The following is a 16814-nucleotide window of genomic DNA, read 5'->3' as shown; positions in this document are numbered from 1 at the left end:
CTTCCAACACAATATATGTTTTTGATTGTTAATATGATAAGAAAGCTGTGTGTAAAAAAAAAATGGACTATTTGACTTTTAAAACATTTGAATGTTTAATATGTGGGCATAATAGGTAATACCAGTCCGCCCCCCTCCTCCATAGTCTACCCAGATCCCCTCACTCCACTTCCCCCTGGCCCCAACCCAGCCCAGGAACCCATGGCCCCTGCCACCACCACCAGAGACGAACCTCTAATACTTTGTCTTCCCCCTCCTTAGTCTACCCAGATCCCGGCCCTAGCCCACATCTCTCAACCCCCAGCCCAGGATTCCATGGCTGTAGCCCACACCACCAGAGATGTGGACATGCTGGTGCTCAAGGTGCTGGAGATCCAGGACTGCAGACAGCAGATCCACCAGCTGCAGGAGGAGCTCAACTGGGAGAGGCAGAACTATGAGTCCATTCAGGGTGAGAAATACCAAAAACACGTATTATTAAGACAGGGAACCGTTAGCATTTCCCCATAGCAAAACATGTCTTAATTAGCCGTAATGCTAATTCGAGCTGAGCATTTGCGTAGTGAATAGCTATGGGAGAGGCAGAACTATGAATCCATTCCGGGGCGAGAGATGGCTGGGGTTAAAGAGATGATCTGTTACTTTTGTATACTTTTTAGCAAGTAGTTCTGGAAGTAGCGCTCAAGAGCCAAAAGTGGTCGCCGAAAATGGCATGCTATGGCACATATAATATAATAATATATACCATTTAGCAGACATTTTTATCCAAATCGACTTAGTCATGCGGGCATACATTATGTGCAGATATGTGCACCACTTTATTGTGCATCTTGCTAGCTGTCAAATGGCGAGGGGCTGAATCTCATTGGCTGGAACTCGAATTGCTTGTGGGCTGGTCCACGTGGGGGAAAATGTAGGGAAAATGGCACCGCACAGCTTCTAGTAAATAGTCGCTTTAAAACTAGGGATTTTGTGGCTAATTGAGGTAAAACAGTAATTCTGCTCATAGATTATGCATGTATGAACTACACATTGACACATCCAGCCCAAGTTTTAAAAATACTTGTTGCTAAAGTTCCGGAGCATATCTTTAAGTAAGATTTCCCCCTTAGTCATGCATGGACTTTTATGGGATGTGACGTAAAATGTGACTTTAGTGGAGGTTAGGATTCGTCCCTATATGCCACTCAGCAGACACTTTTATCCAAAAAGACTGTATATATTTATATTATATATATTGTATATTGAGTCCATAAATTTTTTGTGTTTGTAATCCCTGTGGGAATTGAGCCCACAGCCTTGTCGTTGCTAGCGGCATACTTACCAGTTGAGCCAGTTGGAACCTAACAAATCTGGAAGGGAGCTACAGAATTTAACACAACAGACTTCTTTGATCTGGGTTAAATGTTCAGACAAATTGGCAAATTGGCCCATATGGCACCCTATTCCTTATATAGTGCACTACTTTTGACCAGGGCCCATAGGCTCTGTTAAAAAGTTGTGCACTATGTATAGGGAATAGGTTATTGCCATTTGGGACACAACCTACATTTATTGTATGGATTATTACTCATGCTCAGACTAGTTTGTCAACTACACTTGCCTAAAGTATGTGGACACCCCTTCAAATTAGTGGATTCGGCTATTTCAGTCACTCCTGTTGCTGCCAGGTGTATAAAATCGAGCACACAGCCATGCAATCTCCATAGACAAACATTGGCAGTAGAATGGCCTGTACTGAAGAGCTCAGTAACTTTCAACGTGGCACCATCATAGGATGCCATCTTTCCTACAAGATAGTTTGTAAAATGTCTGCCCTGCTACAGCTGCCCCGGTCAACTGTAAGTGCTGTTATTGTGAAGTGGAAACATCAGCACAAGAACTGTTCGTCGGGATCTTCATGAAATGGGTTTCCATGGCCGAGCAGCCGCACACAAGCCGAAGATCACCATGCGCAATGCCAAGTATCGGCTGGAGTGGTGTAAAGCTCGCCACCATTGGACTCTGGAGCAGTGGAAACGCGTTCTCTGGAGTGATTAATCACATTTCACCACCTGACAGTCCGACGGACGAATCTGGGTTTGGCGGATGCCAGGAGAACGTTACCTGCCCGAATGCATATCGCCCACTGTAAAGTTTGGTGGAGGAGGAATAATGGTCTGGGTCTGTTTTTCATGGTTCGGGCTAGGCCCCTTAGATCCACTGAAGGGAAATCTTAACGCTACAGCATAAAATGACATTCTAGACAATTCTGTGCTTCCAACTTTGTGGCAACAGTTTGAGGAAGGCCCTTTCCTGTTTCAGCATGACAATGCCCTGGTGCACAAAGCGAGGTCCATACAGAAATGGTTTGTCGAGATTGGTGTGGAAGAACTTGACTGTCCTGCACAGAGCCCTGACCTCAACCCCATCGAACACCTTTGGGATGAATTGGAACGCCAACTGCAAGCCAGATTCTATTCCAATTCAATGCTAGAGGCAGCTTGATGTAGCAGAGTTTATTTGTAATCCCTATGGTGTCAAGATTAAGTCAGTTCACATGAACTGGTCTTCCACAATGGAAATGATGGCTTTCACAGCCAAACATGGTTCAATCAGTCACATGTATATATGATTGGACAACGCCATTGATCACGTGACACCATTCATTCCTGTGTGAAGACTCAATAGCGCATTTAAGCCAAATGAAGTAGGTTAAGATGGCGTCTCATGGAGACATAACATGCGCAGTTGAGCTACTCCAGGAAGTGAAGTTGCAGGTTAGCTTAGTGCTGCCCCCTCTGATTGAGTAACTCAATTTGAAGGCCGACCGGGGTACTGCAGGCTGCCGTTAGCAACTAAATTATCCTTATAACTTCTTCTGTGTGCGATTTTACATACATCTGGTGTGTTAGAAGCAGTTATTGGTACCATGATTGTCTTCGATTTTTTATTTATTTTTTACACTAAGATTGACCACGAAGATAGTCATTTTTCCATTCACTATAATGGGGATCCTGTTTTCTGCTAACAATGCCTGCAGTACCACGGTCGTCCTTGAACTTCCTTGGCTTCAGTGAGAGGGGGCAGTCGTTCTCCCCTGACTTGTACAGCTGCCTCACGCTATAGAAACAGGAGATAGGCTCCTGGCCTATGGGCCATTCTGGCTCGGACAAGGCTACTTTGGCTGCGTTTACACAGCCAGCCCAATTCTGATATTCTTTTCACTAATTGGTCTTTTGACCAATCAGATCAGCTCTGAAAAAGAGCTGATGTGAAAATATCTGATGTGGTTGGTCAAAAGACCTATTAGTATTAATATCCAAATTTGGCTGCATGTGTAAACGCAGCCTTTGCAGGCCCAATAAAGATACAACCTTCATGTATTATATTGTATTTAATTGGGTGACAGGCACTATCCAGCAGACCCATACCAATGGGATGGACTCCAGCATGTCAGAAGTCACCAAACTCCAGAATAACATCAAACAGCATGAGTACAATGGCCAAGTCATAGCCAAGGTAAGCTATTACGTAACACACACAATTGTTGTTCTCACGTGTGAGCCTGCTATTGTTACGTCTGTCATGAGAGACTATACCTGAAGTTGTCCAATTAGAACACAGATTTCTGTTGCAAAAATTTTGCTACGGTGTGCCCTTCTGAACATGATCCTGCTATACCTGTACTCTAATTGGCTCTCTATGACCGGACGGCCATCTAAACTATGTTTGTTTGTCTCTCCCTGTATGAACTGTTTGCCTCCATAAGGCCGGAGTTTCCCTGTACTGAAAACTGTGTTCGCCTTTCTCTGCATAACTCTCTCTCTATAAGCTAAACTGTGCGTGTGTGCGTGCGTGTGTGTTTGCAGAAGCGTGTTCAGCTGCTCCAGGAGGCAGTGTCTAGTCTGGAGAAGTGTCAGTCTCGTCTGATCAACAGGATCAAAGCCTGGAGGTGGGAACAGCATCAAGCTACTATCGGACACCCCTTCGATGACAACCTCAGCCCTCTGCAGACATGGTGAGGCCTGTGCGTGCGTGTGTGTATGTGTGCAGTGGTGGACAAAGTACAAAATGTCATACCTGAGTAAAAGTAAAGATACCTTAATAGAAAATGATTTGAGTAAAAGTGAAAATGTGTCAGGGAAAATATATGGAGTAAAAAGTACATATTATCTTTAGGAATGTAGTTAAATAAAAGTAAAAGTTGTCAAAAACACAAACTAGTAAAGTAATGTACAGATACCCCAAATAAAATACTTAAAGAGCGACTGCCTTTAAAAAGCAATGAATCCCTTTGAAAACTATGTGGCATCAATATGAGTCAGAAACTGTTATTCTAGTGTCAAAATGGACTACAGAGTGTAAATAGCATCATTTTGGTCATAAACTGTCTCGTCTAAAGCGGAGATTGGAACATTCATGCGTCACAACGGGTAAATCTAAGGTTGGGTTTTGATTTGATTTGACAATGTCCATTTGGCCACAAACATGGGGTGAATAGCTGCAGTGATTGCTCTCTATCCAATAGCATAGACAGTGAGACAGACCTACCAAGCAGCTCCGACTTTGTTTACATAAGACAACACGTCGTGCATTTTTTCTTGAGAAATACTGCACCAAACACCTTAGTTGGATGTAAAATTGGGCAACTAAAACATCCTTGTTAAAAACATCAATTTATTGCAGATTTCTTGAGTTATCTTAGAGTCATTCTGGGGATTATGATAAAGTGAAATAGGCTTCCACGTCTACAGTGTCTCATGTGGCATAAACATTATTAACCAAACTTGGAATCGGTAAGGAAACACACCTCCAAGACTGAAATCTTGTTTTTCTAATGAGCAACAGAAAAACACACGTGCCAATTGACGTGTTCAGTGGCTCTTTAAGTAGTACTTTAAATATTTTTACTTAAGTACTTTGTGTGTGTGTGTGCATGCGTGCGTAATTGGTTTTGGCAATAACCTCAGCCCTCTGCAGACAGGGCGATGTCACGATCGTCGTAGTAATGAGTAGACCAAGGCGCAGCGTGAGAAACAAACATGACTTTAATTAGTTAAAGTTTCTAAACAAAACAAAACACGACTCGTGAAGTCCACGGTGACAATGACCGAACACGGAACAAAAACCCACAACACCCAAGGGAAAACATACAGTTTAAATATGGCTCCCAATCAGAGACAACCAGCCGACAGCTGACACTCGGCTTGGTGCGAGTGGCAGGAACGAGCCGGGCCGGGCTGGCGACGCGCACCGTAGACTTGGTGCGAGTGGCAGGAACAGGCCGGACCGGGCTGGCGACGCGCACCGTAGACTTGGTGCGTGGAGCAGGGACAGGCCGGGCCGGGCTGGCGACGCACCCCGTAGGCTTGGTGCGTGGAGCAGGGACAGGCCGGGCTGGGCTGACGACGCACACCGTAGGCTTGGTGCGTGGAGCAGGGACAGGCCGGACAGGGCTGGCGACGCACACCGTAGGCTTGGTGCGTGGAGCAGGGACAGGCCGGGCAGGGCTGGCGACGCACACCGTAGGCTTGGTGCGTGGAGCAGGAACAGGCAGGGCTGGGCTTGCGACGCACACCGTAGGTTTGGTGCGTGGAGCAGGGACAGGCCGGGCTGGGCTGTCGACGCACACCGTAGGCTTGGTGCGTGGAGCAGGAACAGGCCGGGCTGGGCTGGCGACGCACACCGTAGGCTTGGTGCGTGGAGCAGGGACAGGCCGGGCTGGGCTGGCGACGCACACCGTAGGTTTGGTGCGTGGAGCAGGGACAGGCCGGGCTGGGCTGTCGACGCACACCGTAGGCTTGGTGCGTGGAGCAGGGACAGGCCGGGCTGGGCTGTCGACGCACACCGTAGGCTTGGTGCGTGGAGCAGGGACAGGCCGGACCGTACTGGGAACACACACCACTGGCCTTAAACGGGGATCAGGAACGGGCCGGACCGGACTGGCAATACACCTCAGTACCTCTCGCCGTGCCTCTACAACTTCCTTCCCTCCTCTCGCCAATGGCTCCCGTAACCCGGTGGCCTTCTCTCCTCGTCTCCCATTTCGCCCTGTGGCAGCCTCCTGCTGCCCAGTCGCCCATGCCGTGTGCCCCCCCCCCCTAAAAATTTCTTGGGGTTGCCTCTCGCCTGTCCGACGTTGACCCGTTTGGCGCCGCTGCTCCTCTCCTGCCTGGGTCTCCCCCTTTATCGCCTTCCGGTACCGGATGGCCTCCTCCTCAGTAATCTGCCCCCAACCGAGGAGGACATCCACAAGAGTCACCTCCTGCGTGTGTTCCTGGACACGCTGCTTGGTCCTGGTATGGTGGGTTTTTCTGTCACGATCGTCGTAGTAATGAGTAGACCAAGGCGCAGCGTGAGAAACAAACATGACTTTAATAGTTAAAGTATACCAAACAAAACAAAACACGACTCGTGAAGTCCACTGTGACAATGACCGAACACGGAACAAAAACCCACAACACCCAAGGGAAAACATACAGTTTAAATATGGCTCCCAATCAGAGACAACCAGCCGACAGCTGACACTCGTTGCCTCTGATTGGGAGTCACACAGGCAAACATAGAAACAGACAACCTAGAACACCCAAACAAAGAAACAGAACACATAGAATGAACACACCCTGGCTCAACATATAGAGTCCCAGAGCCAGGGTGTGACAGGCGAGGCCTGTAGCAGCAGAGAAAATAAAAAAGTATGTTTTAAATGTATTCATATATTTATTTTAGCAGGAAAGATATTACAATGACATATCACAGTCAACATCAATGCGGGGGTAGAGAGCAGAGACCTGAGTCAAATATGCATAACAACAGCATCCCTTCATAAACATAGAGATCTACTCACATAGGCTACCTGTAAACAGTCACCCATACCACAAAGATGTTCAGACACCTGAGAAGCTATGATACCCTCAAGCATACTGAGCCCATGTACATACGCGCAGACACATGCCCACCTGCACATACCTCCATGCGCACGCATACCTGACTGCATCCATCCATATACAGTGGGGAAAAAAAGTATTTAGTCAGCCACCAATTGTGTAAGTTCTCCCACTTAAAAAGATGAGAGAGGCCTGTAATTTTCATCATAGGTACACGTCAACTATGACAGACAAAAATGAGGAAAAAAAATCCAGAAAATCACATTGTAGGATTTTTAATGAATTTATTTGCAAATTATGGTGGAAAATAAGTATTTGGTCAATAACAAAAGTTTCTCAATACTTTGTTATATACCCTTTGTTGGCAATGACACAGGTCAAACGTTTTCTGTAAGTCTTCACAAGGTTTTCACACACTGTTGCTGGTATTTTGGCCCATTCCTCCATGCAGATCTCCTCTAGAGCAGTGATGTTTTGGGGCTGTCGCTGGGCAACACGGACTTTCAACTCCCTCCAAAGATTTTCTATGGGGTTGAGATCTGGAGACTGGCTAGGCCACTCCAGGACCTTGAAATACTTCTTACGAAGCCACTCCTTCGTTGCCCGGGTGGTGTGTTTGGGATCATTGTCATGCTGAAAGACCCAGCCACGTTTCATCTTCAATGCTCTTGCTGATGGAAGGAGGTTTTCACTCAAAATCTCACGATACATGGCCCCATTCATTCTTTCCTTTACACGGATCAGTCGTCCTGGTCCCTTTGCAGAAAAACAGCCCCAAAGCATGATGTTTCCACCCCCATGCTTCACAGTAGGTATGGTGTTCTTTGGATGCAACTCAGCATTCTTTGTCCTCCAAACACGACGAGTTTTTTTTACCAAAAAGTTATATTTTGGTTTCATCTGACCATATGACATTCTCCCAATCCTCTTCTGGATCATCCAAATGCACTCTAGCAAACTTCAGACAGGCCTGGACATGTACTGGCTTAAGCAGGGGGACACGTCTTGCACTGCAGGATTTGAGTCCCTGGCGGCGTAGTGTGTTACTGATGGTAGGCTTTGTTACTTTGGTCCCAGCTCTCTGCAGGTCATTCACTAGGTCCCCCCGTGTGGTTCTGGGATTTTTGCTCACCGTTCTTGTGATCATTTTGACCCCACGGGGTGAGATCCTGCGTGGAGCCCCAGATCGAGGGAGATTATCAGTGGTCTTGTATGTCTTCCATTTCCTAATAATTGCTCCCACAGTTGATTTCTTCAAACCAAGCTGCTTACCTATTGCAGATTCAGTCTTCCCAGCCTGGTGCAGGTCTACAATGTTGTTTCTGGTGTCCTTTGACAGCTCTTTGGTCTTGGCCATAGTGGAGTTTGGAGTGTGACTGTTTGAGGTTGTGGACAGGTGTCTTTTATACTGATAACAAGTTCAAACAGGTGCCATTAATACAGGTAACGAGTGGAGGACAGAGGAGCCTCTTAAAGAAGAAGTTACAGGTCTGTGAGAGCCAGAAATGTTGCTTGTTTGTAGGTGACCAAATACTTATTTTCCACCATAATTTGCAAATAAATTCATTAAAAATCCTACAATGTGATTTTCTGGATTTTTTTTTCTCAATTTGTCTGTCATAGTTGACGTGTACCTATGATGAAAACTACAGGCCTCTCTCATCTTTTTAAGTGGGAGAACTTGCACAATTGGTGGCTGACTAAATACTTTTTTCCCCCACTGTAAAACAACTTATCTAGGCAAATAACTATTAAAAAGCTAAAGCCTATGGGTAAACACCTATACAAATGAAGACTCTCAAGTTTCCGATTGGTTAAGCAAATGTTCAATCCACGTGTGTTGTGTTTGAAAATTAGAGCCTTTTTATGCAAACTGTCTGTAAAGGTTAATCCTCTGTGAATGACTGGTTTGTCTAATCAGTTATGACACACACAAACATTTGTTTATGTTTGCAGATGTATGATTTGAAGTGTGATATTGCTTTGTGACCTTCTGCCATTTCTCTCTCTCTCTCTCTCCCTCACCTACCCCCCACCTCTCGCTCGCTCTCCCTCCCTCCCCCATCCCTCTGTCTATTTCCCTACTCTCTCTCTACCTCCCCCCTATCTATCTCCCTCCCCCTTCTCTCTGATTTAATTTAACACCCTCTCTCTTCCTCTTCGAGGTGTGAACAACTCTTGGGGGTGAACGGGAAGTTGAGACAGGAAGTGATGCTGGCCGGGGAGCCAATCCCAGAGCTGCAAGAGAAACTGGGACGTCTGCTGCAAACTCTAATCCAGAGGTCGGTTGTGTCACCTATAACAGTGTGCTACTTATGACCAGGGCCAATAAGACTGGTTAAAAATGTAGTGCACTATATAGGGAATGCTGTTAGTTCTATGTTCTTAATCACTTGCATAGTCCCCTAAAAAGTCCCCTGTCCTCTATATGTTTTGTATTTTGTATTGTCCTGTAATCTCGGTTAACCCAGAACTAAAATCGTGTATTATTTGATACCATTTATGTTTACGTAGTCTGTCCATGAGAAATTATATGTCCTGTAAGGAGTTTTAAAGATGCAAATCAAATTTCTGTGGAAACAGACAATAAAAGCTTATCTCAGTCAATGACACTGAAGTTATCCCTCATTGACTGTGCTTTCAACCCAATCTGTAGGCTTATTCAAATACAGCTTTGTGTTTTCTTGATATGTTTGATAGTGATCGAATTCGTTAATGTAGTGGTATTATGTATTAGAAAACACATTTGCCTTCACTGAAATGTCTTCAGTTTGAAAACTAAACTACTGGGAACCCACTTAGGTCATTGACTAACGTTGTCCTTTATGACCTGCCAGTCAGCCAGCCCACTGGACACAGATGTCAGTTCAACATCTAGTTTTGATTTGATTTACATTTGATTGAGTTGTCAACTAACGTGAATTCTATGTGCAATCAACAAATATTTAAAAGATGTTTAGGTTAAAAGTTGGGTAAAAAAAAAAAACATTCACAAAATTCCTTTACGTTGATGACTTTTTGCAAATCCAATCAGTTTTCCATGTTTATTCAACGTCATCACATATATTTTTTGTTGAAATTACATGAAAACAACGTTGATTCAACCAATTTGTGCAGTGGGAGGGCCTTTCTACCACCTAGTGTTATGCCTGAGTCATATTGTTGTTGCTAGTCATCATGTTTGGGTGTTATTTTCCTTTTTCAGGAAATGCTCAGAATTGACAATGTTTCCCCAGACAAGCACCCCATTCCTATAGAAACCTTTAGTAGTGCGCACATACCAGCATACTATTGACTCATTTTACTAAGTCATGTTTCCTCTCCTGTGCTGTCCTGTTGCAGCTCTCTGGTGGGGTCATTATGGCTACCAGTCCACACATCACAGACCCATTGATCATTCTACAAATTCTATTTCTATGGTTACAGCTCCCTGATGGTGGACAAGCAGCCTCCCCAGGTGATTAAGACCCAGTCTAAGTTCTCCACCACGGTGCGCTACCTGCTGGGGGAGAAAGTGGCACCCGGGAAACCAGTCCTCCTCAAGGCCCAGATCATCACTGAGGCCCAGGCTAGGAACCTCGGACAGCTGGGCTGTGTACCCAGGTCAGTGATGTAGCGGATTGCTTCTCAACCTTTTTTGTACCAGGGACAGGCAAGCTACAGTCTTTTTTGTGTCGGGACCAGCACGTTATGGTCCTTCCTCCTGTGAGGTTGAGGAATGCTTCCATCAGCGAACAGGATGTTGAAAAACACTGTGGTGGATGGTTAAGTTAGCATCGCTACTGTCTTGCTGAACTACAGTGGGTATCATAAGTATTCACCCCCCTGGATTTCTTCACATTTTATTGTGTTACAAAGTGGGATTAAAATGTCATTTTTTACATTGGAGTCATTTAGCAGACGGTCTTATCCAAAGCGACTTACAGGAGCAATTAGGGTTAAGTGCCTTGCTCAAGGGCACATTTTTCACCTAGTCGGCTCTGGGATTCGAACCAGCAAACTTTTGGTTACTGGCCCAACACTTTTAACCGCAAAGCTACCTTTTTGTCCATGATCTACACAACATAATCAAAGTGGAGGAAAAATAAAACACAATATATACCTTGATTAAATAAGTATTCACCCCCTAAGTCAATACAGGTTAGAAACACCTTTGGCAGCGATTACAGCTGTGAGTCTTGGGTAAGTCTCTAAGAGCTTTACACACCTGGATTGTGCAATATTTGCCCATTCTTCTTTTCAAAATTCTTCAAGCTCTGTCAAGGTGTTGGGGATCATGGCTAGACAGCAATTTTCAAGTCTTCCTTAGATTTTCAAGCAGATTGAAGTCAACACTGTAACTTGGCCACTCAGGAACATTCACTGTCTTCTTGGTAAGCAAGTCCAATGTAGATTTGGCCTTGTGTTGTAAGTTATTTTCCTGCTGAAAGGTGAATTCCTCTCCCAGTGTCTGGCTTAAAGCAGACTGAAGCAGGTTTTCCTCTAGGATTTTGCCTGTGCTTAGCTCCATCCCGTTTCTTTTTATCCTGAAAAACTCCCCAGTCTTTGCAGATGTCAAGCAGATGCAGCCATCACCATGCTGGAAAATAAGGAGGGAGTTACTCAGTGATGTGTTATGTTGGATTTGCCCCAAACGTAAGGCTTTACATTTAGGCCCAAAAATGTATTCCTCTGCCGTGTTTTTTTGTTTGTTGCAGTATTACTTTAGTGCCTTGTTGCAAACAGTATGCATGTTTTGGAATATTTTTATTCTGTATAGTTGTATTCTTCTTTTCTGAGGGACCTTACAGATGTTGTATGTATGGAGGACAGAGGAAGAGTTAGTCATTCAAAAATCATGTCAACCCCTATTATTTCACACAGAGTGAGTCTACGCAACTTATTATGTGATTTGTTAAGCCAAATTTTACTCCTGTGTGAAATTTAGGCTATGCAACGACTATATTTTTGTTATGTAATTTGTGTTAATTGGAAGAAATATTAGAATTTGCTTTTTACTTTGACATTATGGAGTATTTTGTGGAGATCAATGACCAAAAAAATCACAACTAAATCTATTTCAATAACACTTTGTAACGCAACAAAATGTGGGAAAAATTCAAGGGGTGGGGGGTGAATACTTATAATACCCACTGTATGAGACATGAAGCATTGTTATCCCAGACCCAGGAATGCCATGACATGGTTTGTGATCAGAAGGTAGAGAAAAGCTATAGAGGTGAATTGGTCTGTTAAAGCTCCTGCCAAATGTCCTTTTGTAGTCTACATCATTTTTCCACCAGTGGGAGATTTTGGATTGAGGAAGTTAAATGAACTTCCTCAAACTCATTTAAGATTGTCTATTTCTTTGTTTACATATGACTGCTAGCATTTGGCTTCCTCTATTACTTGTTTACACTTAGCCCACACAGTCACTTAGATAAAATGCATACAAACTAGCATACTCAAGACGTTGCCCTAGAAAATATTGTAAACCCATGACAAGATGGCCAAAGAAGAGTCTTCTCTCAGAGAGTGAACGTTATTTATAATAAGGGTTACATGGAGAAAATCTGACCGCTCTGGAATGAAAATGGATGGCCCTCCCTTCAGCAAAATATATTTGACCTAAACCCTCCCGGAATGCTTAAAAGAAAACAAAATGACCGTCCCCTATACCCAAAATAATGATTAAAACAAAGTGGATAGCAGAGAACATGTCTACCGTTTACCCTGACTTCTTGGACAGACCAGAGCCTGTGATTAATGTGATTAGAAGGAGTCAGGCGCAGGAGGGTAAATCACTGAATACAGAGTTTATTCCGTCGTACACAGTTGCGCTAGATAGCGACAACAAAATACAGGCAAAGGGGAATAATCTACCCCGGCAATACAAGGTACGGGTAGCTCCAACAAAATACAGGCAAAGGGGAATAATCTACCCCGGCAATACAAGGTACGGGTAGCTCCAACAAAATACAGGCACAGGGGAATAATCTACCCAGGCAATACAAGGTACGAGTAGCTCCAACAAAATACAGGCACAGGGGAATAATCTACCCCGGCAATACAAGGTACGGGTAGCTCCAACAAAATACAGGCACAGGGGAATAATCTACCCCGGCAATACAAGGTACGAGTAGCTCCACCGAGCTACACTCAACTCACATAAAACAATCACCCACAAGGACAAGGGGGCAGAGGGAGCACTTATACATGGACTAATGAGGGGATATGAACCAGGTGTGTGTAATTGACAAGACAAGACAAATGGAATGATGATATATGGAGCGGCAGTGGCTAGTAAGCCGGTGACGACGAACGCCGAAGCCTGCCCGAACAAGGAGGGGAGGCAGCCTCGGCGGAAGTCATGACAGAGCCTTAGATATGCCGTTTTAGAAACTGTTCTTCATCCTGTAAGCATTACATGGCAACGCAGGCATTTTGATAGCGCACAGGGCCAAAAGGTTGTGGCTTCACAGACCACCGTGGACAAGAGTATGGGTGGAAATATCTCCTTTATAGTAAAAGCGTTGCATGAATTTATCATTGTATTTGCAGGTCCAAGAAAAAGTGCAGTTTATAAAAATTTCTTGCAATTCTATGTCATTTTACATATTTTTTTATACCACACAAATGGCCAAAATTACAGGCTAAGAATGGACAGAGAGATAAGCCTGTGTTCATCTTATCATATTTCTCCAATGCCAAATCAATGTGTCTTGTTTGCATCGAAACTGTCCCTGTTTGCAAATAATTAAATCTGAGATGTAATTAGGAATCTGAGCATGTTACTTTCAAAAGTTAGGCCTACCTTTTAACCCCAGACAGAGTAGGCCTACCAACTCAGAAAAATGTAAACTTTAACTGCTGGCTACTCCTCTTCCATGGCTTAACATTTTACATTTTAGTCATTTAGCAGACGCTCTTATCCAGAGTGACATACAGTAGTGAGTTCATACATATTTTTATTTTTTTCATACTGGTCCCCCGTGGGAAACGAACCCACAACCCTGGCGTTGCAAACACCATGCTCTACCAACTGAGCTACACAGGACTAGCGCACAGGGCCAAAAGGTTGTGGCTTCACGTAACAAGAGAGGGTCCCAAGTGTTTCTCTAAAAGCTGTCTGGGTTTAAACATCTTCTATTGTACAGAAAGTAAATAGCTTAATCAATTGATAGTGACAGAATTAGTTTACTTCCCAAGCAAAGTCAATTTTTTGTCTCCTCAGCTATAAAAGGTTGTAGGTCAGCCTCTGAATGTCAAATAGACTAAACAATGATATACATCGGAGTCACATCTTTCCTTGTTTCTAGCATAAAGCATCACGGACTTTATATAATCGGATCCGTTTAGTTTTCTTCAGAATCTTAAGCTAACAATGCCTGTGCTTTTTGTCATTTTCTTTAATAAAAAGTAGGCTTATGGCATACCTTCTCATACCCCCTCAATTCAAGTCCTGGTTTTAACTTAACAGCCCTTCACTGACACAGAGGTAGGCTTTTTAAGAGTGCATGGTGGGTGGAGAAATTGGTCGACAAATTTATGGATATAGCAGCCTATAGCCTAATTTTGTGTGTCAAATAGGTAGGCCTACCTCTTATTTCTTAAATATGAAGAAATAGGGTCCAACACAAAGCCCTCTTGTTGTAAGTAAAGTCTAATTAAAATGAATGTTGAAATGAATTATGCCTACTCGAATTTGCCTACTTTCAACACAATGAGCTGTCCATTTCCGATTGATTATACCCCGGCTGCTGCTTCAAGTTTCAGCACCACAATGTAAGTTACTCAAATCTGGCTTATTGTGAGGTCAATCACTCTGATAAATACATAATGGACAAGAAACATATTGTTTTTATTAAAATCAATTATAGTAGTAGCAAGCTCTCAAAGTTGACCTCCGGTCCTCCTTCTCATCTTCACGCTCTCCTTCTCAAACTGAACAGAACATAGGCTATAGGTTAGTCCGTGTTCTGGACTAGGCCTAATCAAAAATCATTTTCAGAAGAATTCTTTGACTCTCCTGAACTGCTACTGTAGGCCTACACAGCACAGCATTGGTTAGGCAGCACAAAAAATACATTTTGATCAGCAACAGCAGAGCAGGCCGGGGCTCAGGGTCGGAATATCCATTGCAGTGTTTAATGCAGCCTAGTTTTATTTACACTATCCCAGCAGCGCAAAAGACTCAGGAAGGAAGGACATTTTCATAGAAATATAACTTTGCTTTGTGCTTCTCTTAGCATGGACTTCATAGCCTATAGGCTATGGATCATTTGATTGAGACCACACTAAATAGCCTATAGGAGCACTTGATATTGCGCGCCCAAAAGAGAATCAGAAATGAGGGGAGGCATCAGGCACACATCGATATAAGCAACTAATTCTAAAACACTGAGAAATATTGAAATTTCAGCAATTACAAATTACATGACCCTCCCCGTGTCTAGATTGAAAAAAAAATACTAAACCCTCCCCTTGACTGAAATTTAAAAAGCATGACCCTCCCCCATTTTCCTCCAGGTACCCATTCTGTAAATGTCGATCCGTCCCTTAACACATTTCTGTGAGCAACTTCCTTGCTGGCTGCCAATAGTTGTACAGAGAGCATAGTTGGCCAATTAGTCATAATCTTCAAAAGACACTGATGTCACTCATCATACTACTGTAGGCCTTTAAGAAGTTATATTCAAGTCTAAATACGTGTTTTTGTTCTGTCGATTCCAGTGAGAATGTTGGAGAGTTGATAAATAACACAGCCATTTTGGAACACAACACTTCCAGCAAGAGTACATGTGCCACCTTCAGGAATATGGTATGTACTGCAGCCTTGCTTTTACCATGCACTGTCAAACTTCTTGTGTAGCTTCCTGTAATGTCATATGTGCCTGGATGTTTTTTAATCAACCAGATTTGAAGATTTGAAAAATAAATCCTTCTCTAAGTCATAAGGAAATGTAAGAAAAATTCAAATTCTTATAATTATGTCAAAACGAAATTCTAATTAAAAGTCTTTGTAAAGTGATCTATCTTGTTCTGTCGTTTCCTCCAGTCTATAAAGAAGATCAAGCGAGCAGACAGAAAGGGGTCGGAGTCTGTGACAGAGGAGAAGTTTGCTCTCTTCTTCACCACAGAGATCAGCATCACTGGCTGTGACATTCCCTACAGAATACAGGTCAGGTGTACTTCTCTCCTCTAAACCCTTTACCCCTTTGGCCTCTGTAATGTTAATATTCAATTCAAGATTCAATAACAGTTGTACAGACAGATCAAAAGTACAGGTACATGTCAAAGCTCGAATGACACCACTTTTGGGTAACTTGGCAATACATATTTTGTCTCTTAACGTCTTGGTAATAGCAGTATTATAGCACAGCAGGTCTGAGACATGCAGACAGGGTGACACGTGTTATTAACCTGGTCCCAGATCAGTTTGTGCTCTTGCCAACACCATTGCTGTCATTGGCATGACAATTCCATAAGGAGTTGGCAAGAGAGCAGAAACAGACAGGCACCCAGGCTAAAATGTTATTAATTTGAACTGCAAGATATACAGTATCTCACGACACACTGTACAAGCATAGTTTAGATCCTCAATGGAAAGGAAAGTGTAAGCATTTGTCTTGATTATCAGTGAATAGTATGGCTGTACTGACATGGTGTTGATCTCCTGTGTGCTTGTAGATGATCTCTGTGCCAGTGGTGGTGATAGTTCACGGTAGTCAGGATAACAATGCCCTAGCAACCATCATCTGGGACTGTGCCTTTTCTGAACCAGTGAGTGCCTGCTGCATTTGGCCATCTCTCGCTCTCTCTCTCGCTCTCTCTCTCTCGCGCTCTCTCTCTCTCTTGCGCTCTCTCTCTCTCGCTCTCTCAACTCTCTTCCCTCTCATATCACACCCACTATCAACACAGTAGTCAAGTTAACATTTTCACTAGACTAAACAGTATGTCTGCCCA

At 43.6% G+C, this 16814-nt stretch overlaps 1 protein-coding gene across 3 annotated transcripts in view; it reads left to right on the top strand.

The window, feature by feature from the left end:
• LOC311150391 (signal transducer and activator of transcription 6-like) overlaps window positions 1-16814 on the top strand; it is a 58861-nt gene that overhangs the window by 32358 nt on the left and 9689 nt on the right. For all 3 annotated transcript variants that reach the window (XM_084187841.1, XM_084187842.1, XM_084187840.1), the window contains 8 exons: window positions 262-451; window positions 3392-3501; window positions 3852-4000; window positions 9035-9151; window positions 10296-10472; window positions 15582-15669; window positions 15907-16029; window positions 16539-16631. In XM_084187841.1, the coding sequence (XP_084043967.1) occupies window positions 262-451; window positions 3392-3501; window positions 3852-4000; window positions 9035-9151; window positions 10296-10472; window positions 15582-15669; window positions 15907-16029; window positions 16539-16631 (1047 nt within the window). The remainder of the gene's footprint in view (window positions 1-261; window positions 452-3391; window positions 3502-3851; window positions 4001-9034; window positions 9152-10295; window positions 10473-15581; window positions 15670-15906; window positions 16030-16538; window positions 16632-16814) is intronic.

This window comes from Coregonus lavaretus (assembly GCF_964263955.1).
Source record: "Coregonus lavaretus genome assembly, chromosome: 22".
NCBI classification, from domain to species: domain Eukaryota; kingdom Metazoa; phylum Chordata; class Actinopteri; order Salmoniformes; family Salmonidae; genus Coregonus; species Coregonus lavaretus.
The sequence above is the reverse complement of the archived record's forward strand: the minus strand, read 5'-3'. Positions and strand labels throughout refer to the sequence as shown.